This window comes from Cervus elaphus, chromosome 14 (assembly GCF_910594005.1).
Source record: "Cervus elaphus chromosome 14, mCerEla1.1, whole genome shotgun sequence".
NCBI lineage: Eukaryota > Metazoa > Chordata > Mammalia > Artiodactyla > Cervidae > Cervus > Cervus elaphus.
Window position 1 is genome coordinate 72,689,790 of NC_057828.1, and position 24,665 is coordinate 72,714,454.

The following is a 24,665-nucleotide window of genomic DNA, read 5'->3' on the forward strand; positions in this document are numbered from 1 at the left end:
GGGGGGAATTTCTCTTCCTTATCAAACATCACTGAGTTTTCACCATCCCAACACCAGAACAAAGATGCTGCAGTGGTTTGTTGTTTGGTTTTCTTTTTATATTTGTGGGGAAACCCAGAAACACAGGATACTTGTGAATTAAAAGCTTCCAGCCAAGTTAAGAGTCTGTTGACAGTGGTAGGACAGGGAATTGTGAAAGAAAGCTTGAGATATGAGATTCTATAGGGTCTCCTGAGGATAAAAATGAGGGCAGAGGAAAGGGAGAAGAAGTAAGTTCAAAGCAGTTAGTCAGGGTACTCTTTCCAGAAAGAAGTCAGTGCTGGGAAATTTTGTGGACCCAGTCTAGGGAAACTGCCAAGCTGGAATTTATGGACAGCAATTTTGTCTGGAAACAAAGGGGAATCCATGGCCCTGAAAAGACCTAACTTTTCTGAGGGGCTAGAGAGTGAAGTAAGATTTAGCTTCAAACTGGGGGATGGAGCGTGGAAGGACAGGGTGATTGAAAGGATCAAGTTGCTGAAGGACCAGCAGATAAAGAAGTGAGAAGGAGGAGATGGGACTTCTGCAGTTTGAGTGGGGTACCATGAAACTGTGGACCTGGAATTTCTCAATGTGTTCAGTTTATATGTCAAGATCACCTTGTACTGCAGGCTCAGAACCAGACAGTTAGTTGTGGCTATTCAGCACAAGTACGCAGAAGGGATGTATGAGAACAAATCAGGAAGTCAAAACTGTGTTCGCTGTCTATCAATGCAGTAGTTATCCAGAGGAGGGACTCTGGAGTGCCAAGGGACTCTGGACAAGAAGATGGGCATCCTGTGGTTGTAAAAAGATGGTCAGAGAGAAAGAAGGATGGCTTTCCAGGTATGGGAACAGCCAAAGCAAAGCTATGGAATGTGTTTGTTTAAAGGGAGAGGAGGCTGGCTGGGAAGTAAATGAGAACTGAAGTAGAATTTGACAGTGTTTGCCAGTCTTTAATTCCACGGCCCTCACTGAAAATGGAGGTCATCAGTCTGCTACTCCAGAATGCGAGGCTCTGCTGTGGGAACCCCATTGAGACACAGTGGCGTGCATGGCCACTGGTTGATAGGCTTCAGGATAACGAGTGAGGAATTGGATGCTAAGGTCCTGAAGTAAACCAGACAGAGACATTCACTCTTGGTTTTCTAGGACATGGAAAAACAATGGCAAAACTTGAAAAGAAAAATAAAATGTTAAAAATGGAACTTTAAGAAAATGGGCTTCCCTTGTGACTCAGCTGGTAAAGAATCCACCAGCAATGCAGGAGACCTGGGTTCAACCCCTGGGTTGGGAAGATCCCCTGGAGAAGAACAAGGCTACCCACTCCAGTGTTCTGGCCTGGAGAATCTCATGGTCCATGGGGTCCCATAGAGTCAGACATGACTCAGCGACTTTCACTTTCACTTTCAGAAAAATACTACAGCCACATTATCCAGGACCGATTAGGAGTAGGTGACAGCTTGAGGATGGAGGAAGATATTAATATTAAAAGGGGCAATATTATTTTGTACAATTAGTGATTCACCTGAGGTGCTTCTAGTCACTGGAACAATCATTTTTAAAAGTTGAAACACATCTTAAGATGAAGTATTAGCAACATTTATTTCTTCTGGCTATGCTTTGGGTGAGGATGATGATGATGTTACCATTCAAGATATCCAGTTAACCTAAAAAAATGAAATGATTCAGTCTGAATAGATTAAATAAACATTGAATTCAAAAATTTTTTCCTGCCAAATATAAGACACTAAGCTAGACATTAGGAAAAAATAATGAGACAGGTGATATGGAACCTCTACTCTCAACAGACAACCTAAAATATAAAATATCCTAGCCTGTTACAATATAATAGGCACTGGGATATAAGAATGGACACAGAGGGAGAATTCTGGGGGTGGGGATGGGGTCATGGATCCTTTGATATTTTAGCTGGACCACAAGGGATGAATAGGATCAGAAAGACATAGAGAAGGGAAAAGCGTAAACAAACAAGCAAACTAACAAAAAAATGCATGAGTTTGTATGTGTGAAGTTTCACAGATCATTCTTTCAAGATGGTGAGCGCTTTGGTGTGCCCGCACTGTGAGGGAGGGGAAGGTGTGAGAAGTGAATGACAAGAGATGAGGCTGGAGAAGAGTGGCATCTTCTGAAACTTCCTGTCAGTCTCTCTCTTTCTCTCACACTGTTGGTGGAGAACAACTTTTCTACCAGCCTCTCCTAGAGAGGCACTGTAGTGTGTGGTCTAGGCAATGGAGTCTGAGAATAGGAATTGAGTCACAGCCCTTCCACTTGCCAGCTAAGTGACCTGGGACCGAATGTTTAATTTCCCCACCTGTAAAGTGTGGGTGTTCATGGGGATCTCAAGGCAAGAATACTGAAGTGGTTTGCCATTCCCTTCTCCAGTGGACTGAGTTTTGTCAGAACTCTCCACCATGACCCGTCCGTCTTGGTTGACCCTACATGGCATGGCTCATAGTTTCATTGAGTTAGACAAGGCTGTGGTCCATGTGATCAGATTGGTTAGTTTTCTGTGACTGTGGTTTTCATTCTGTCTGCCCTCTAATGGAGAAGGATAAGAGGCTTATGGAAGCTTCCTGATGGGAGAGACTGACTGAGGGGAAAACTGGGTCTTTTTCTGATGGGGGGTGCCATGCTCAGTAAATCTTTAATCCAATTTTCTGTTGATGGGCGGAGCTGTGTTCCCTCCCTGTTATTTGACTTGGGGCCAAACTATGCTGGAGGTGATGAGGATAATGGATCTCCTTCCAAAGGTCCCATGCATGCACTGCTACACTCAGTGCCCCCAATCCTGCAGCAGGCCACCGCCAACCTACACCTCCCCAGAGACTCCTGGACACTCACGGGCAAGTCTGGGTTAGTCTCGTGTAGGGTTTCTGCTCCTTTCTCCTGGGTCCTGGTGTGCACAAGGTTTTGTTTGTGCCCGCCAAGAGTCTGTTTCCCCAGTCCTATGTAATTTCTGGTGGCTCTATCGTGGGGTAAATGGCAACCTCCTCCAAGAGGGCTTATGCCATACCCAGGTCTGTTGCACCCAGAGCCCCTGCCCATGAAGCAGTCCACTGCTGACCCGTACCTCTATAGAAGACACTCAAACACAGTTCTGTCTCAGTCTCTGTGGGGTCTCTGGGTCCTGGTATGCACAAGTTATTTTTGAGACCTCTGAGCATCTCTGGCGGGTATGGGGTTTGATTCTAAATGTGATTTCACCCCTCCTACCATCTTGCTGGGGTGTCTCCTTTGCCCTTGGACATGGGGTATCTCCTCAAAGTCACTCCAGCGCCAAGCAGCCACCACTCCAGCACCTACCATCTTGCTGGGGCTTCTCTGCCCTTGGTTGTGGGGTATCTCCTCATAGCTGCTCCAGCATGACATTGTACAAGAGGCAATGATCAAAACCATCCCCAAGAAGAAGAAATGCAAAAAGGTGAAATGGTTATCTGAGGAGGCCTTACAAACAGCTATGAAAAGAAGAGAAGTGAAAGGTAAAGGAGAAAAGGAAAGATATACCCATTTGAATGCAGAATCCCAAAGAATAGCCAGGAGAGATAAGAAAGCCTTCCTCAGTGATCAATGCAAAGAAATAGAGGAAAACAATAGATTGGAAAGACTAGAGATCTCCTCAAGAAAATTAGAGATACCAAGAGAACTTTTCATGCAAAGATGGGCACAATAAAGGACAGAAATGGTATGGACCTAACAGAAGCAGAAGATATTAGGAAGAAGTGGCAAGAATACCCAGAAGAACTATACAAAAAGATCTTCACAACCCAGATAATCATGATGGGGTGATCACTCACCTTGAGCCAGACATCCTGGAATATGAAGTCAAGTGGGCCTTAGGAAGCATCACTACAAACAAAGCTAGTGGAGGTGATGGAATTCCAGTTGAGCTATTTCAAATCCTAAAAGATGATTCCGTGAAAGTCCTGCGCTCAATATACCACGATTTTGGAAAGTTGGACAACTCAGCAGTGGCCACAGGACTGGAAAAGGTCAGTTTTCATTCCAATCCTAAAGAAAGGCAATGCCAAAGAATGCTCAAACTATCACACAATTGATCTCACTCACATGCTGGCAAAGTAATGCTGAAAATTCTCCAAGCCAGGCTTCAACAGTACTTGAACCATGAACTTCCAGATGTTCAAGCTGGATTTAGAAAAGGCAGAGGAACCAGAAATCAAATTGCCATCATCTGTTGGATCATTGAAAAAGCAAGAGTTCCAGAAAAACATCTACTTCTGCTTTATTGATTATACCAAAGACTTTGACTGTGTGGGTCACAACAAACTGGAAAATTCTTCAAGAGATGGGAATACCAGAACACCTGACCTGCCTCTTGAGAAATCTGAATGTAGGTCAAGAAGCAACAGTTAGAACTGGACATGGAACAACAGACTAGTTCCAAATAGGAAAAGGAGTATGTCAAGGCTGTATATTGTCACCTGCTTGTTTAACTTATATGCAGAGTACATCATGAGAAATGCTGGACTGGATGAAGCACAAGCTGGAATCAAGATTGCTGGGAGAAATATCAATAACCTCAGATACACAGATGACACCACCCTTATGGCAGAAAGTGAAGAAGAATTAAAGAGCCTCTTGATGAAAGTAAAAGAGGATAGTGAAAAAGTTGGCTTAAAACTCAACATTCAGAAAACTAAGATCATGGCATCTGGTCCTATCACTTCATGGCAAATAGATGGGGAAACAGTGGAAACAGTGACAGACTATTTTTTGGGGCTCCAAAATCCCTGCAGATGGTGACTGCAGCCATGAAATTAAAAGACGCTTGCTCCTTGGAAGTAAAGTTATGACCAACCTAGATAGCATATTAAAAAGCAGAGACATTACTTTACCAACAAAGGTCTATCTTGTCAAAGCTATGGTTTTTCCAGTAGTCACGTATGGATGTGAGAGTTGGACTATAAAGAAGGCTGAGTGCCAAAAAATTGATGCTTTTGAACTGTGGTGTTGGAGGAGACTCACCCTTGGATAGCAAGGAGATCCAACCAGTCCATCCTAAAGGAAATCAGTCCTTAATACTCAGTGGAAGGACAGATGTTGAAGTTGCAACTCTAATACTTTGGCCACCTGATGCAAAGAACTGACTCACTGGAAAAGACCCTGATGCTGGGAAAGACTGAAAGCAGGAGGAGAAGGGGATGACAGAGGATGAGATGGTTGGATGGCATCACCAACTCAATGGACATGAGTTTGAACAAACTCTGGGAGTTGGTGATGGATAGGGAGGCCTGGCATGTTGTGGTCCATGGGGTCTCAAAGAGTTGGACATGACCGAGTTACTGAGCTGAACTGAACAGATGCTGGGAGGTGAAGTACATGAATTTGAGTAAACTCCAGGAGCTGGTGATGGACAGGGAGGCCTGGAGTGCTGCAGTCCATGGGTTCACAGAGAATCGGACACGACTGAGCAACTGAACTGAACTGAAAATGTTGGTGACAATATGGTCCTTATAAGGTGTTTGTGAAGAATGAATGAGTTGATGCCTGGAAAGCAAGCACTGAGAAGAGGGCCGGCAGTGTTGAAAGTGATTAATAAATGTCAACTATTATTACTATTGTAACATAATCATGAATATCAAGTTATTTCAGTTCTCATGTTAGGAAAAGCCAATTTTAAATCTGGATTTGTCTTATTCTTACGGGTACTACATGGTTTTGTAGCTTCTATCAGCAAAGGAACTTGCTGAAGTAGACTCTCCAAAATATCTTACAGGAATACTTCTCCACTATGGTACCTGGGAATCTACCAATAGAAATGCTTTTAAGGAAGTCCTTTATTAAATGTTAATACTTTAGGAAGAGGGATTGTGGGTTTCAGCCATTAGCCACTCAGCAGGGATTAGTTTACCCCACTAGACAAGAAAGACAGGGCTGAAATGCAATGTTGGATAGGTGAGAAAACAGGTTCTAGCTTAGAGAGTTGTCTGTTGTGGGTGGGGGTCTTAGATGGGGTCTTCAGTGCCCCTTGGAAACTAGGGACCGTTTCAGTATCAAGAGGGGAAAAGGAAATTAATTGAACAGGAGAGGGACATAGGAAGGAAGAGAAAATTGTTTACTTCACAGTATTGTTTAAAGTCAATCTTGTTAATAAAGAGTTGCTGAAATGGCTTAAATAAGGCTGCTGTCAAGTCTTATCTAAAAAAATGGTAAGGTTACAAGCCCTAACATATTTCATATAAAATGATTATGGATACTAATATAGAAGAAAAATTATATATGGTATATTTCATATACATATATATGTAGATGTGCTAGGCTTCCCTGGTAGCTCAGATGGTAAAGAATCTGCCTGCAATGCAGGAGCCCCAGCTTCAATCCCTGGGTTGGGAAGATCCTCTGGAAAAGGGCATGGCAACCCACTCCTATTCTTGCTTGGGAAATCCCATGGACAGAGCAGCCTGTCAGGCTACAGTCCATGGGGTTGCTAAGAGTCAGACACCACTGAGCGACTAACCCTTTCAAGCTTCACTTTCCTTTTCAAGATATGTATGTATCTCCCTTTTTGTCTAAAGTTAAATCTGACAACGCTCAGAATGCATGACTGTCTTAGGGGCTAATTTCTAGGTTGCAACTGCGTCTAGTGATGTGGGGGTCTTTGTCAAGTCACTGAATGTTTATGAAACTGCTGGTTGGGTTTACCCTAGAGAGAAATAGTTCAGTGGAGCTTTAGTGAGGAAATTGGCACAGGTAGCTGAAATGTTTTTTTAATTGCCACCAGGAAAAAGAGAGGGCCCAGAAGGATTCTTCAGCCCAAGGGAGCCCCTCCTTGGTTATAACCTAATTTGCTGTGCGCATGTGGACCAGATGGATGGAATTAAACCTTCTTGGGTGTCATGGTTAAATCATTTTAAAATGTCTGGAGACTCCTGGAAATGTAAGAAGTCATATTTCTCTTTCAAAGGACCATCCTCTTGTGGTTCAAATGTGAGCTTTGAAACTGAAACTATAACTCCTGTGGCTATAGGGTGGCGTCTCTATGTTTTCCTTCTTCCCCTATTGGGCTGTACTATATAGAAAGGTTGCAAAATTCTCAATTTATGTTTGTGTTTTGATAAAGCCAGCTCTAAGGTAGTTGGAGAGGGGACTGGAGGCTAGTTAATCTTTGAAGAAGGCCCCTGCTTTCTACAGATCTTCTGTCCTGAAGAACTGGTCATCCCAATCTTCTTGTTACAATTTTGTTCAGAGCCTTTACACATCTGTCTGCCTGTGGTATTGTGGAAATAACCTATAGAAACATCACAGAAGGCTGCCTCAGTAAGTTGAAAGATGGTGGAGGAAAAAAATGTAGGCCAGAGGGAGGTATTATATGTAGGGTAAGAGAATACAGACCCGGGCTTGATTCCTGGTTTGGGAAGATCCCGTAGAGGAGAGAATGGCAACCCAATCTAGTATTCTTGCCTGGAGAATCCCATGGACAGAGGAGCCTGGTGGGCTACAGTCCATGGGATTACAAAGAGTCAGACATGACTGAGTGACTAACACTTTCACTTTTCAAGAGAATACAAAACATATATCTTAAATGAAATATGAAATATAAGAAATAAATATAAGCATCATCTGAAATTGTTCCCTGAAGAAGCCAGCCCAAATTATCCACTGTAGGTACTGAATTGTCTGGAAGCTAAACACACTACTGTGGTCAAAAGTGTTAAAAAGATAAGCCCTTCAATCACTCTGGGCAATAAAACAGGGCATACCTACACCTGGAACACCATGTCGTGTTCTATATATTTAGCTTCAGGATAAGTCTAATGAAGTTGGAATCAGTCAAGAGGAGACCAGCTGAAATTATCAAGGTTAGAGTTTCCACATCCCTTCCATAAAGCTACTGTAAAGAATCTGTCTGCAATGCAGGAGACCTAAGTTCAATTCCTGGGTCAGGGAGATACCCTGGAGAAGGAAATGGCAACCCACTCCAGTATTCTTGCCTGGAGAATCCCATGGACAGAGGAGCCTGGCGGGCTACAGTCCACGGGGTCACAAGAGTCAGACATGACTTAGTGACTAAACCACCACCACCAAAGAGTAGAAAGAGGATGTTATGGGTGAATCTTGTCCTCCTAAAATTCATATATTGAAGTCATAACCTTCAGTACTTCTGAACCTGGCTGTATTTGGAGACAGGGTCTTTAAAGAGGTAATTAAATTAAATGGGGTCATTAGGGTGGGTGCTAATCCAACATAACTAGTATAAGGACTGGTGTCCTGGAAAGAAGAGAGTGGGACACAAGACAGACACCAGACACCTGCGCACACAGACAGAAGACTATGGTAATACACAGGAAGATGGTCATCCACAAGCCAAAGCGAGAGGCTTCAGAAGAAACAAACCCTGCCAACACCTCGATCTGTGATTTCCAGCCTCTGCAAGCGCTAGAAATAAATTTCTGTTGTTTAAGCTCCCCAGCCTGTGATATTTTGTATCGCAGCCCTAGCAAACTAGCCTAGTTGAGAACAGATATGATTGAATTATTTAAAATCATGAAAGGTCAAGAAAAGGTGATTATTTCAGGATACTTCTCGGTCAGAGTTTCTTAAAGCAAGATCTGCCTACTCTGCCTGCATCAGAACCACCTATGGTTTTTGTTTTTTGTTTTAAAGCAGGTTCTCCAGCTCCTCTGAACCTAGAGTATGAAAATTTTTCTGATATGAGGTTCAAGAATCTCTCTTTTTGGTAGGCACCATAAGTGATGTTTCTGCACACTAAAGTTTGACACCTGCTGTGAAAGGTCCTCCCCAACCTCTGGCCCTTTTCTGGGCATGACTGATTGATACTAATTACATCTCAGCAAGTGCTGGTGTATCTGGAGCTCTGGCAGATGCTCTGTAATCCAAAAACCAGGTACAGATCACATTGTAGGTTATGTCTCCCCAGGTGTCAGCCAGCATTTGCCAGCATGTGGGGAATGCTGAATGGGATGGACCTAATGGAATCTTAGGGGAGTTTACTCTTGATTCTCAGAAGAAATATGTGTCTCACCTATCTTACCCACTTAGTAATACTATGACATATTTTAAACAATCAATAAACAGTATGTATATTATTTTTCTCATGAGATTTACTTTAAGATGCTATTACCTTGGCACCTAAATTCTCAAAGGAAACATTGATACAAAGAATAGAATGGTCATATTTAACTTGTCTATTGCTATTCATCACTTGAACTTATACAGAAAGATATCAGACATGGCCTGTGCCTTTTTATGCCCTGTACAGTTAGAATATAATATTGGTGAAATAAACAACATCTATAAATAAAAACAAATTAATAATAAATTGAAAGAAATCTAATCAACTATTCCAGCCAGGCCCTGTGCTTTCATATTTTCTCATCACCCAAGGGAATAGGAAATAATCTTTCACATGTCCCTAAGGTGAATTTTCTTTCCTTCACCTGTGAGCCAAAGAGGAGCAGAAGGACTGAGAGAAAGAAAGAGGCCATTGAGAGTTCAAAGCAAACACAGCGATAAACATTTTGTAGGAAGAGTAAGTGGCATTCTGATTTAAATATGGCAGTTCACCAGGAGCAGGGAAAAAAAAAAAAGTGCCCCCTCCTCAATTTACAAATGTAATTAAGGGATATAACAAGATTTTATACTTTTTTAAAAAAATACCGAAAATTAGTAGGCCGTATGTGGAGAAGGAAATTGCAACCCACTCCTGTATTCTTGCCTAGAGACTCCCGTAGACAGAGGAGCCTGGTGGGCTGCTGTCCATAGGGTCGCACAGAGTCGGACATGACTGAAGTGACAGCATGCATGCATGCATTGGAGAAGGAAGTGGCAACCCGCTCCAGTATTCTTGCCTGGAGAATCCCAGGGACCGAGGAGCCTGGTGGGCTGCCATCTTGGGTCGCACAGAGTCGGACAAGATTGAAGCGATTTAGCAGCAGCAGCAACAGTAGGCCATATGACAATGTGTAGGTGGGAAGGTCGTTGGGCTCTCTCTCTGTTTTTCTTCTGGTGGTCCAGCCTTTGCAACTACAGTATCTTGGGAATGACCCAGCCCTGTCCAGGGGTACCTATGGACACTAATTTTTGAGCACTCGTTCAATGACAGTCACCGCCTACCTGCTTTTCCCTCTTCGACTAACCAAATATTAGTGTCTCTGTGTAGACCACTCATTCCCACTGGATTCTTTTGGGGGGCGTGGTAGGGGGTAGGAGGATGGATGGGACATTGGAACTGTCATTAATGTTCCATGTGCTTTCCAGGAACAAGAGTTCTGGCACTTAACATGAATTGATTTTAAACTCTAGACCTTAATCCTCTGGAGAGAGTCAGAAGAAAAGCCGTGAGAGCAGCTGGGTTTCATTAGGAAAGAAAAGAGGGCATTCAGTCTTCGAGGAGGACAGTTTCCCAATCTGGGCAGTGATCGGGTTTGTCAAGAAGAGAGAGAGCCCTCACAATGAAAAACCGCTGTTTCGGCAGAAAAGCGGTTCTAAATCTGGACCAAATCCTTCTCGTGTGGTGGAAGGGCTGGAGCTCGTTGCTAGATCTTTCCGAGCGGCCCTCTTCCTCGGTCCCGGGCTGAGCCAGGTCCCGGCCCAGGGACCGGGCGGGCCCCAAGGGCCTCGACCCACGGGCAGCGGGATCCCCGGCGGCGGCGGCGGCGGCGCGAGCGGGCGGGCGGACTACGGCCGCCGCGCCTTCATTAGAGGGCGCTCTGGGGGCGGCTCTGCAGCAGCGCCGACTCCCGCCGCTTCCTCCCCGCCGCCCCTCCCCGCCAGCCCGGCGAAACGCGGCCGGGCCCCGGGGACCGAGTCTCGGCGCCGCCGGGGGCCGGGTGCGGGCCGCGCCGCTCCTCCTTCCGCCGGCTATGCAGTCTTCCGGCTCCTCTGGCTCCCGCAGCCCCGGCCGGGGCCGGGCCGGCCCGAGGTGAGTCCGGGCTCGGCGGGCGCAGGCCCCGCGGCTGCCGCAAGCTGGGCCCCGGGGAGGCGCTGTGGGGTGGGTGGGGGGGAGGCGGGGAACGGGTGTCGTCGTCGCGTGGCCCGGGGAGGAGGCGGCGGCGGCGGCATGAGGGACGAGGGCGCGGTAGGCCCCAAGGAGGAGGCGGGGGCGCGGGGCATCCGCCCGCCTCCCTGGGACCCGCCCCGGTGACAGGTCCGGCCTCTGAGTCCCCGCCGTCCCCTCTGTCCGCAGGCAGCCGCGAGGGGAGTAGGGCGCCCTCGCGCCCGCTCGCGCCGCACCTCGGCCGCCGCCGCCGCGTCCATGACCGCGACCCCCTGGCCGAGGACACCCGCCGCCGCCGCCGCCGACCCCCGGCCCCGCCGGTCCCCGCGCTCTACCGCCCGCCGCCCGCGCCAGCTGAGGTGAGCCCGGCGCGCGGGCCGAGACCTCCGGCCCCGACCCCTCCCACACCTCGGACCCCGCGGCCGGCCCCAGCCGCCCCCCTGACTGAAGCGCCGCGGTCGCCTCTTCCCCGCTTCTTTCATCATCCCCGGCTCCCCTGCGCTCCGGCCGCGGACGGGGCTCGTCATCCCGGGCTCTGCGCCTCCTGCAGCCGCCGCCGCCGCTGCTCCCCTCCCCCTACTCCCGTTCTTCCTCCTTTTCGCCTTATTATCGCCCACTTTCTTCCTCTCACCCGCTCACCCTTTTGCCCGCTTTTCTGGTCCCCCTCCTTTCCCCCTACCCTCCTCCACACACCTAAGAAAAAAGGAACGCCAGACCAGATTTGCGGCAAATGAACCATTTTAGCGTAACTCTTTTTTTTTTTCCCGCTAATGCGAGAGACCGTTTTAAAGGATGAATCAGTGCGGAAGGGTGGTGGTGAGGGTCCCGATCTGCATCGAGAGGTGCCCGCCTCAGCCTTCTCTTCACTCCTGTCAGTTAGGGAGCTGCCGAAGGCGTGTGAGGCAGGTCGCTGTGCTGCTTCTTCCTCAAAGTCCAACGGAACACTGCAGTGACACGCGGTTGCGGGCCGGCCGCTGAGGAGTTGGTGGGAATAGTGTTATCATTTGCTAAATATATTATGACATAGCCTGTGCCTCCGTGAACAGCTCCCTTGACCTTGTGGGGCTCCTCCTCCGCTGGCTGTCCGTCCCCCTCTGGAATTTCCCGGACGGATCGCTGAGGTACTACAGCGTGGGGGAAAAGCTTTAGATCCTCGATTTTTTTTTTTTCTTTTCTTTTTTTTTTTTTCCCATTTGTTTTTGTGCCGGAGGTGATTTCTTTATTAGTGACTGTCTAGATGTGTTCACTCCGTTTTCCTTTTTAAATGAATTTTCTTTTCACCTCAGCAAGACGGGAGAGACTTCGATGTGAGAATGGCTGTGACTCTGGAAGAAGCTCCGTGGCTGGGCTGGATCTTGGTGAAAGCCCTGATGAGGTTTGCCTTCATGGTCGCCAACAACCTGGTTGCGATTCCATCCTACGTCTGCTATATAATCGTGCTTCTGCCCCTTCGACTGCTGGACAGCAAGCGGTTCTGGTACCTTGAAGGAATGATGTACAAATGGCTTTTAGGAATGGTGGCTTCTTGGGGATGGTATGCTGGATATACAGGTAAGAGCATGAGCAGTTTTTAAGATGCATATTTAAAAATGTGTAATGTTTGCCTTAAATCAGGAGCCATGTTTTAAATGTATATTACACTTCAAGTTGAAGATGCTTTGACTATTGTAAACACAGAGAACAATTCTATTGAGTTTTTTTTTTAAAGAATCCTAATTGAGAAAGGATATTTTCAGAAGTATAATTTCATAATTATATATTGATAAATTCCTTAAATAATGGCTTTTAATGATTGACATGTACTAAAACCCACCAGTGTAAGCTGTCCTAGAAGAGTAGGAGTGAGTTTTATAGGACTTCAGAAGTTATAAAATGAAGAGGTATGATGTTTAGCTCATAATCATTGGGCATTAAGAAAAAGTACTGAGCCATATTTGTGCTAAGATAGTTTAATAAAAGTTGTTCATTTAATGGTGTGTTGTACTTGTGTTCACATTTGAAGCCAAGCAAAGGGTGGCTTTTTTTCTGTTATGTATGTTTCCTTTGTTTACTAGAATCTATATCTTATCTGATAATTCTATATTAGAATATTAAATGTAAGAAATTAAGTTTTATCCCTGTTAAGCTAATGTATCTTCAGAGTGTCTTTTAATAGATTTTTATTTCTGCAAGAGTAATGCTATTCTAAAGCAAACTTTTAAAGAACTGAATGAGAAGCAGTGTTTATTTTCTGCTCATAAGCCTTACATACTTTGAGAACTTGTGCCCCGGTTGTGAAAATTGTGTACTATTATATTTATTTGACATTTCCCCTCTAAAAAGTAGGATAATGAAAAAAGCATTGAGGTTTCTGGCCCTTGTCTTGGACATTGAGGCTTTATCATAGAATTTTATAACTGATAAGCTCCTTAGAGATAGTGCCACAGATGCTGCAGTCAGTGGAGTCTGTAGCTCATATCTTGGAAGAGTGAGCAGGGTACTTTTAGGGTTGAACAGCATCGCAGAGCCCCACTTAAAATTTTCTGTCTCCCTCTTTCCTGCCCAGGCGACATCTGCAGATTTTATGTACACACACAAGGGCACTGACAGCACACAGCCTTTATGGAGTCTGACTGTCTCTTGCCAGGTTAGAGTGCTCTTAGTTGCCCCAGATGAAGCCTTTTCTCCTTCTGGCAATGCCTTTTATTATTCTGCAAGACCCGAAGCCCTGGGGATAGTATATGCATTGCTTCTTTGCTATGTGTCTTGTTGAGATTCCAGTGGTCTTTAGATATGGTAGGTGAACTTCCGGTCCTCTCTGGGGGGACCTGGTGGTAGCAGCAGTAGCAGGAGAGAAAAGAAAACAAAGTGAAAATGAAGTTTTTGTCTATGGTGCTGAATTTTTACCTGTGCTGCACTGCTGTCATAGAATCGCTTTGCTCTGTAGAGTCTGAGCTTCCCCCAATATGCTATGCGGTACTAGTGGTTTGTTCTTTGCACAGTATACTTAAGTTTGCTTGTTTTAAATGAACTCATAGTATTTCTAGATATAAGTTCTAGAAGTTCATTCTACTTAAAAATAATGAAATTATTGAAACATTTGTGCCTGTGTGTGTGTGTGTGTGTGGAATATTTGTGTGTAAGTGTTACATGATCAGAAGCTGGAAAAAAATTATTTGGCATTGACCTTGAGATTGTAAGGAGTGCAGTGGTGCTGACTGAAGTTAAAGTTAATTATGCTATGGCTACAGCAAGGCTGCAGTATATTTTTAAGCATATTTTCTTGGAGTGTCTCTTCCTTGCTGCCTATAAAACCACGCAGTTTCTTTGGCCACCTGCTTGGAAGGTGGTCTTGGCATGCTCTGCATATTTTAATCTCTCTGAAGCATCTGTTTTCCTTAAAGGTACTGCTTTTTGACTATTTGATTGGTTTGTCTCATTTAAATATAGAATATCTTGATGTGCATTTTAAATAGTCTTCCTATAGGCAGACTACTTCTCAAGAGTCTGGTCATAACAGAACACAGACAAGGTCAAACAAATGTAGAAATGACTTTTGTTGAAAGCCACAACTGGGTCTAAAGAAGCAAACATAGCAGGGGTTGATGAGCAGATATACCCACAAGGAGGTTGTGTTGGGCTTTGTTTGGATTATGTTTCATTTCTTACCTTTGTACCAAGGAGAGGGTGGGCCTGAGTTTTTTTCCCCCCTTCCCCTTTCCCTGTTTTTAAGTTTCACACATGGAAAATTGAGCATTGCCAAAGCAGTGCTGCTCAGCATATCTAGTATGTTTATGTTTCAGAATAAAAATTGCCAGACTTTGGTGAAAAACCACTTCTAAGGAAACCTTAAATGTTAATTAGCTAACTATTAACTAGGAAACTGAAAATTAAATATTGGTATGAGCGACTGAACTGAACTGAACTGATAGAATATCAAATTTTCATGTTGTGACATTCAGTCTAAGGTAAGTGAATTACTCAGCTTTGTTGCTGAAGACTTATGTGGATTATATAATCTACACTGCCCCATATAGTAGCTGCCAGCCATATTTGACTATTTAAATTAATTAAAATGAAATAAATTTAAAACTCAGTTTCTCATTCACACCAACCACATTCCAAGTGCTCAGTACTAGGTAGCTAGTGGCTACTGTAGTAGACAGTGGAGATAATAGAACATTGCCATCATCACAGGAAGTTCTGTTGAATAGAGCTGATAAATAGTAGGTGTGACTTTTTCCTATTTCTTAGAAAAAGTGCATTTTATCTTTATAAAAGAATGTTTTTCTCAATATAATTCTAAACAGATTTCTTTTGGGGAAGACAGGAAGATTTATTACAGTTTTATAACATTGTCCTTTAATTTGAGGCAAATACCACACAAAAAATGAGCCCTTTAAACTCAAACACCTTCTTGGATAGAGAATGGTGAGACTAGTTAAGTCTAAGAACTTAACTAGATGTTCTTGTACTTGATTTGTTTTCTCAGAGCCGGAGTACTATCTGTGAACCCAGAAGAGGGAAAAGGATTTTCTGGTCTCTCTGCCCATTTCTGATTTTACATTTTCTGTTCAGGGGAACACTTTTCTTGAAAGAACTCTGAGGACACTGGGGTTTCTTCATCTCTAGTTTGCTACTAGGTAGTGATGATTGTTGTGATCACATTTCTTTCAATGGCAAGTGCTGTCCAAGCCTCTCATGTTGCGGGAAAGTTGTATACTGCCTTGCTCTCTTATTTCAAAAGCAAACCAAAAGACCTACTCCTTAATGATTCACATCTACCTGCTTTATTCAGAGCCAAGATAAATCAGCATACTCCCTCGTCTTCAGTTTACGTGAAGATTGGCAAATCTCAATGAGATATTCCTTTGAAATAATATGTTTATTTAAAATAGATTATTATGATTTTTATTCTCTTCTTTTAATAAATACATTGTTCCCCACCCAAACACATCTAATTAAAGCCTCTTACACAAAATCCTTTAAAAAATATTCACTGTAATTAGAAGCTCCAAAATTTCTTATGCAGGATGAGGGGAGTCTTTTGGGCCACAGTCTGGCTGGAAGAGAGCGAAGTGCCAGGAGACTTAGCACCAAGTTATCTTTGCTTCACAATCCTCGTTTCCCTTGGATTGGGTATTTACTTGGGATGGCTGATGGGGATTAGGTTTAGCTTCCTCCCACTCCCCAGGGGACAGCTGTCATGGCTCCATGTTAGTCTTTGGGGGGATATTTGATTATTTGATAGTGTTCTATAATTTTTGCTGGGATATTCATTGTGTGAGGAAAATTATTTATTATGAATTTTGTCTGCCTGACATTTAAGAGTTTTAATCTAGCGTAGGATTTTTCCACCTTTGAGCTGTATACCTATTTAATGTGTCAGGATGAACATTAAAAAAAAGACGTGAAATAGAAAAGATCAGAAGTATGTGTATTTGTACTGGGTGGGTGGCTGTTGTTAGTCACTCAGTCATGTCTGACTCTTTGTGACCCCGTGGATGGTAGCCCGCCAGGCTCCTCTGTCCATGGGATTCTCCAGGCAAGAATACTGGAGTGAGTCACAGTGCTACAGATTTCATTTTTTTTTTTTTTTTTTTGCTGTGAGCCCTGTCAGCATTTGAAAGACATTCTTCTGGTGGAAAGAGAACTGCAATTTAGAATTCTGAGAGTCAGCTGTCTTGATCTAGCTTTAACTTTAACATCGCTACCTAACTAGTCGGAGGGAGAGCCTTCCCTGCTCTGTGCCCGGTGGCTGTGAGCTACCTATAGACAGAGAGGTAGTGTTCTTTATACCCCTAGAACCCAGTTCATTGCCTGATGCTCACAGGGTGCTCTATAAGTGTTCTAAGTTTCTGTTTTTCTTTTTCAATGAATCCCTTCTTTCATTCTTAGTCCTAGCTGACCTTCCATTACCTCCCAACCCCCGCCCTTGAAAGCGTGGCATCTTAATCACTGGACCGCCAGGGAAGTCCGCCTCCTACCTTCCTAATTTTGATATCAGAACTTTCAGGAAGGTAGGCAGCTAAGGCAGCTCAGTCTGTTATCAAGATCATTGCAATCCACAGAATATAAACCCTGAACTGGATCATGTTTTTCATACACATGTACGGACACACACACACTGACTACAATACCACATTCATTAATTTAACACACCTTAATTGAGCTTCTAGTTTGTGTGGGAACAGGTGCGTAAGACATAAATTATGACTTTAAGTCGTTCACAGCAGCTTTGGTCAGAAAGACAGTGAGTGCCACTAACAATGAACACATCCTGGTATAAGGCTTAATGGAGTTTTACCACGGGATGAAAGAGGAAGGGCTGCTGATCTTGCCCCAGAGGTAGGTGGTAGCCAAGAGGAAATAGGGAATTTAGGATAGGAGCAACTTTACATTCTTTTTTTATCATAGGGAAATATTTGTCTGTGGGGCTAATTCTATCATCAGCAATTATAATAGATTTAAAAGATTTGAATAATGCATCAGTTTGAAATTTGCATCTCTATGATGATAATATTAGCTAACATTTATTGCAATGTAAGCCAAGAAGTGTTTGTTGAGTTTCAGTCATTTGATGCTCAGAGCAGTCTTATCAAGTTGGTACTATTATTATCCTCTCCTTTTGTTATTGATATTGAAATTGAAACACAGATTTCACAATTACTTCCTCATATGCATTAACTGAGTTGATGCTGCCACGAGTGTATTTTTGTATTTATAGAGCCATTATTGACCTTTATATTATATTTTTAGAATGTTTCTTAATTTTTTTACTACCCATACTTTTGTTTCTGAGGCCTGAAATCTCTTTTTGAAACTACAGATTTTTAGCTTCTGAAAGCAATCTGATGGCTGTGGATTTCTGCAAGAGGTTAAAAAAATTGTCGCTTCAACAGAATTATTTTTAATAAATAAATTGCATAAAATTCCACTTCCTTAAGATTCAGAAAACAACTCAACTGAAATTTTAGTTTTTAAGTGCTAGATAGTAGATTGTCATCAGGATGAGGAGGTATTACAATGACGTTATATCAACAGCCGATCTTGACGTAAATACAGGTGAGGAGTGCTCAGTAAAGTATTTTGATTTTTATGTGGAAAAATTTTTATATACCATTAACTCAGCAATTTGATATCTAGTATTACTTCAAAGATTGTATATTTGTATATAATTGAGTAATTATTATATAGTTTTAAGATATATATATGGTATATTTAATCATGTATACATACCCTATATATATATATTGTTACAGAAGCACATGAAACATTATTTGCAGTTCTTGTAGAAGATAAGACCTCAGATTCTGGAATCAAAAAGAGCTGGAATAAAAAAATTCCTACTTTCTTTTTGTTTACATTTGCTTTGTATATCTTTGCCCATCCTTTTGTTTTCTAACCATTTAAATTACTTTGATTTACATGTATCTTTCAATCAGCATGAAGATAGGTTTTGCTCTATGAGTCAGTTTGAAAATCTCTTTCAACATGAGTTGAATCCATTTATATTTATTGATATGTCAGACTTTTTTTCTGGGGTATGTCATTGTATTTTATATTTTCTGTTGTAAAATATATAAATGTTAAGTCTTTCACTGTGCAGTCTTCCCTTGCTTTCTTGTTTTTTTTTTTTGCTTTCTTGTTCTTTTGATATTTAGGAAGGTTTGTGTTTTTGTCTTATTAGTTGCTTTATATGATATTTTTCTATTACAGTTCACAGTAACTTAGTTTTCTTCTATGAAAAAAGGTAAGTCTTTTAAAATATTCTCTTCTCTCTTCCTCTTTCTCTTCTCTATCACCCAATTTTAGTCAATAGTGAATAGTATTTATTCACTATTGTATTTACATTTGCACTGTTATGTATGCTTTTACTTATGCTACTTGATTTGTAAGCTTTAAGGCTATCTGTTGACTCCCAGCTGTTACATCAAGGTAATGAGTCAGCTTATTATACTTCCTGCTCACTTTCTCCCGTCACCTAATTTTTGTTATTTGAATTTATACATTATTATAGACTATAATGTTTGTGTTCTGTTTTATCACCTTTATCTCTTCCTCTTTTAGTCCTAGTTTTTCAGTTAAATATGTGTAATGCTCACCCAGACACTTTTGCAGAAGTTTTTCCTAGTTGGTTAAAGTTTGTCATCTGGTAGTTTCTTAGTAACAAATCATGAAAACAGAGAGGAATATTATTCTAACAACATTTTCAGAACTTCTTTTTGTTGCCTTACACTTAGGATGGCTTAGCAGATAATAAAGTCCTTGGCTCACTCCTTGTTTCCTTGAGCATCTTACAGGTTTGTTCAGTGTCTTCTGGCATTAAACGTTGCTGTGTAGATGTGTGAAGCCAACTTGAATTTTTTCCCATTATTAATGATTTGATCTTTTTGCCTATTGGCCCAATGAATTCTCTCTCTAATATTTAGTATTACCGACTCGATGGGCATGAGTTTGAGTAAACTCCGGGAGTTTGTGATGGACAGGGAGGCCTGGCATGCTGCGATTCATGGGGTCACAAAGAGTCGGACACGACTGAGTGACTGAACTGAACTGAACTGAACTGAATATTTAGTAATTTTACTAGGATATGCTGGTGTAGGATACGTTGGCACATGTATGCTCTTTTAATATGTAGACTCAGATCTATTTTTATTCAGGAAAGTTTTCTTTAATCACATCTTTAAATGTTTGTTTTGTTTGATTATTTTTGTTTTCTTTCTTAGTGACCCTAATTATGTCTGTTGGATCTCCCTTTTTATATCTTTTCTGTTTATTATTTTCCTCTGATCCTTTTAAACACTTTTTCATTTGTTTCTATCTTTAATGTCTCTGACTGTGTCTTCTGCAGTGTCTCTTTTCTGTGTTCTCCTTCCAGTTTCTTCATGTCTGTGATACTTTTGTTTATTCTTCTGTTTCTGCCTTGAGTTCTGATAGTTTATGCTTCTTTTGTTCCTGTTGTCTAGTCAGTTCTTCCTTGAGTTCTTATTATACTGGAGTGACTTCATTGATTACTTTCTTAATTTCGTGCAAGAGTATGTAGTTACAGTTTTTATTTTCTCTGTTGTAATGTTTTTCTAGCAGTATTCTTTGACAGTTGGTATGTTATGCTGCTCATTTCTACTGTTTTTCTTACAGTATCTCCAAGTCATTGCTGTGCCAGTTTCCCTTTGGTTTCCTGTGATTTAGTGAACTGGATTTTCCCTATTCAGTTATTTGTAGGAGGTTATGGGTGGGACCAGAGTAGGTTTCCAGATTTCAGAGGTAGTTTTTTCTTTTTTTTCTTTTTTTAACATATGAAGCCTGATTGTGTTCTCTGTGGTGCCACAAATCCTCTGTCTCTCCAAACCAGACTAAGTCCAGGAGGCTTTTTGCCACCGCAGCATGCCAGCATAAATCCCTCTTCTTAAGGATGTGCATTTTCACGTTGCTTTCTGAGATCTGCCATTTTGGAGCCCTCTTCATCACATGCCACACATTCTGTCTGTCTCTGCTGTCCACTTCCAGTATAGATTCTGTCTCATGTCAGCTTGGTTTGACCTCAGCTGGATCTCATGTATTGTGGAATTTTTATATTTTTGTTTTTCTCCTGTACTTCCAGGAAAAGAGTTTTGTGAGGTTCTCTTTTTCTCCTTGTTGCTATGTATATTTTCTAGAAGATTCACACCTATAACTCTACAGTGTTCATGCCAATGTAAGATTTTTATTCAACTATGTAATTATAATGCAGGCAACTCTATGTCCATTTAAATGTACTACTAGTTGATTATTATAAAGTGGAGACTAGTTTTGCTACATATTTGAGTTCCTTTCTTTCTGTCCAAAAGCAAGACGTAGCCTCCCCATTTTTTTTTTCCCCTCCCAAACTGTTCTGGATTTTGGTTCTCAAACTGTTTTGTTTCTTGAAATACTTATCACTGGAGTATATAGAAGATAAATACTGTTTCCACTTGACTACAGAAAGAAAATGTCACTAAAATGAATGGAAGAAGTGATTTATCCTTGATATTTGAGTAAGGAAGATGAATGAAATGAAACATTAATACTATACTCTAGGATCTGTTCTATTGAACTTTGAAAACTGTAAAGGTGATTAGTGCTACCAAATTTTGATAAACATATTTATAGTATATTATAATATTAAATATATTAAGTATATATAATATATATTAGTTATATAAAAAGTATATTATCTGTATTAAATATATATGTATATTTATAGTTTGAAAATGTCAGTCACTCAGTCATGTCCGACTCTTTGCAACCCCATGGATTGTAGCCCACCAAGCTCTTCTGTCCATGGAATTCTCCAGGCAGGAATACTGGAGTAGGTAGCCATTCCCTTCTCCAGGGGATCTTCCCAATCCAGGGATCAAACCCAGGTCTCCTGCATTGCAGGCAGATTTTTTTACAATCTGAACCCAGGGAAGCCCATATTTATAGTTTATCTGTTATAAACTAGTTTCAAGAGTTTCTTTTCAGAGTTTGCAAACTAGTGGCCATATTCAGCAGCCAGTGGGACTTTATTTGATCTTTGCAGTTTTTCAATTTTTTTAATTAGTTGGCAACATTTCAAAATTAGGGGGTTTTCCCAAAACATGAAAGATGAAACCAAGGTTTCCAGCTCTTGAGAAATGAGAAATCTGACTCCGTTGGGGCCTCACATCTGTCAGCAGTTTGCTGGAGTTGAGTGATGGCTGTCTCCTTTAGATGGTCCTGTGCTCTCCTGTTTACCCAAGACCCCAGCCCTTCCTTGTCCTCCTCGGGACCTGCTTTGCTCACTTACATTACTGCCTGGACCCCAGAGGCTTAAATGATATCCATTAAAAAATACTCCAGTAACAATTACTAGACTATTTCTGCTGGGAATGTGATAGTTTTGCATTTATGGCCTTTAACAATGCCTGCATCCTAATGAGTTGTACCATTAACTTAGTGAAAGTTAGTTAGTGACCTCAGGCTCTGATTTCATGCAGCAGAGGCATGTGATGAAAACTGCAAAATGAAATGCCATTAGTAAGAACTGTAGTCACAGGTTTTTCAAGTTTCATGTACCATATTACTTGTCTAATGAAATGTTTCCTGTTATTTGTGCTTCAGTAATAGGTAGAATGTCTCATTTCTTCTTTTTAATATAGTCGTGGAAAACCTAGATGATTAAAAATTGGTAATTTTTTTTTTGCTTTTCATATTTGAATATGAAAAACAGAGCAAGTCTAGTTGATTTGTTTCTTTAAATTATACTGTAGATAATTTAAAAATAGTGTTATAAAAAGCATGCATAAATTTTAGTTATAAGATTATACTTTTTCTTAAGTCTGTTAGATTTGATCAAGTTTTGCTAGTAACACCTTTCCCCCCCAATTTTTTATTACTCATTAAACTTTAAGAAACCATTATGAGTCAAGTATATAAATATGTTTTACATATGCTATTAGGAGTATGCATTGTTTGACACTTTTAAGGGATAAAACATCTGTAAATTTAAACACATCAGGATGTTTCTGAATCATCAAAGATTTATGATCAATAGAGCTTTTGTTGTTGTTCAGTCACTATATGATAAGAATATATATGTATATGTAAATATATAAAAATTGAGATAGAACTCACATACCATAAATTTTGCTATATTTGCATGTACAATTTAATGGGTCTTACTAAAGTCACAAGATTGTACAGCCATGAGCACTGACTAATCCTAAGACATTTCATCACACCCAAAAGAAACCCCAAACCATTTAGTCTTCACTCTCCATTTCTCCTCCCTTCAAGTCCTGGCAACCACTATTCTCTATTCTGTCTGTATGGATTTGCCTATTCTGGACTTTCATACAAATGGAATTGTACAATATGTACTCTTATGTGTCTGGCTTCTTTCACATAACATAGTGTTTTCTAGGTTCATCCATATTATAATGTGTTAGAACTTTATTCCTTTGTATGTCTGAATAATACTCCATTGTGTAGACAGATCACATTTCATTTATATATTTATCAGTTGATGCACATTTGGGTTGTTTCCACATGTTGGCTATTGTAAATAATGCTTCCAGAAACTTTCATGTATGAGTTTTGGGGTGAATATATGTTTTCAGTTCTCTTGGACCTAGGAGTCCAATTGCCAGGTCATAAAATAATTCTGTGTTTAACTTTTTGAGGAACTACTAACTATTTTCCATAGCAGTTGTCGCGTTGTGCATTCTTACCAGCAGGGTAGAAGAGTTCCAGTTTCTCCATATCCTCACTAATACTTTCTATTATCTGGGGTTTTGTTTTTGTTGTTTTCGTTTGTCCATCCTAATGGATGTGAAGTAATAGCTCATTGTGGTATAGATTTCCATGTTCCTAATGACTAATGGTGTTGAGCTTCTTTGCATATGCTTAATTAGCCAGTTTTATATCTTTGGAGAAATGTCTGTTCAAATGCTTTGCCCATTTTTAAATTGAATTATTTGTCTTCTTAGTATTGAGTTATAAGGTTTTTCTGTGTTTTATATACTACACTGTATCTGTTTTTCCATTGGTTACTTGTGTTTTTGGTGTCATCTAAGAAACCACTGCCTAATCCAAGGTCATGAAGGTTTACACCTATGGGTGTTTTGTTTTGTTTTTTCCTTCGTTTTTCTTTTTTTTTTTTTTGGTCCCTCTGTGTGGCATGCAGGATCTTAGTTCCCTAACCAGGGATCAAACCCATGCCCTCTTCATTGGAAGCATAGAGTCTTAACCTCTGGACTGCCAAGGAAGTCCTATGTTTTAAGAGTTTAGATTTTATACTTAAGTTTTTGATCCATTTTGAGTTAATTTTTCTAGGTAGTATAAGGTAGGGGTTCATACTTCATTCTTTTGCATATGGAGGATATCTAGTTGTTCTAGCATTGTTTGTTGAAAAGACTGTTCTTTCCATATTGAATGATCTTGGCACCATTGTTGAGTATCCATTTGGACATATGGGTTTATTTCTGGGCTCTCAGTTCTGTCCTTGTTCCAGTATCACACTTTTCTTTATTACTGTAGTTTTGAACTAAATTTCACATTTTAAGTATATTTTGCTGTATTTCAATACTTTAAAAATTCATGATCCATTTTGTTACATACAATAACTTCAATAATCATGCTAGTTCACTAATCAGAAATCCTAAAATTGTTTTGGATTTAAAAGTGTTTACTGAATACCGTGTTTTTCAAGAACTAAAATTTATAATTGGGTTAAATCACCCATTTTTACCTCTGTGTTGAGGAAATGCTTACAAGTTACATATTTCACTAGGAGTTGTCTTAGAAATAATGTGATTAGAATTAACAATATTTCTTTCCTGTTTGCTCTGTCAAGAAAGTAGAGCCTCTGTTGTAGAAATATCTTGTGTAATTGATCAATCAAATGCTTATTGTCTACTGCCAGTTAGCAAAGTTATTGATTTATATAATACTGTGCTGAAGTGTGTAATTTAGATTAATTTCTACCCAAAGGGTTTTTGGCATAGTTTCTAGTTTGATGGATGGTTTTGAGTTTGCTCTGAACTATGGGAGTAAACTCCAGGAGTTGGTGATGGACAGGGAGGCCTGGTGTGCTGTGATTCATGGGGTCGCAAAGAGTCGGACACGACTGAGCGACTGAACTGAACTGAACTGACTGACTGACTGATGGGTCCAAAATGCTTTTGCA

The 24,665-nt window shown here is 41.2% G+C and overlaps 1 protein-coding gene across 7 annotated transcripts in view; it reads left to right on the plus strand.

Annotated features, from left to right (window-relative positions):
• Positions 1–24,665, plus strand: part of LPGAT1 (lysophosphatidylglycerol acyltransferase 1) — a 135,846-nt gene that overhangs the window by 41,985 nt on the left and 69,196 nt on the right. For 3 of the 7 annotated variants that reach the window (XM_043922850.1, XM_043922853.1, XM_043922856.1), the window contains one exon: positions 12,304–12,568. In XM_043922850.1, coding sequence (XP_043778785.1) covers positions 12,331–12,568 — 238 coding nt within the window. In that variant the 5' untranslated portion in view covers positions 12,304–12,330. Of the gene's footprint in view, positions 1–10,734; positions 10,943–11,206; positions 11,377–12,303; positions 12,569–24,665 lie in introns of those variants that run through there. The other 4 variants (XM_043922855.1, XM_043922849.1, XM_043922854.1 and 1 more) reach the window with 4 other exon arrangements.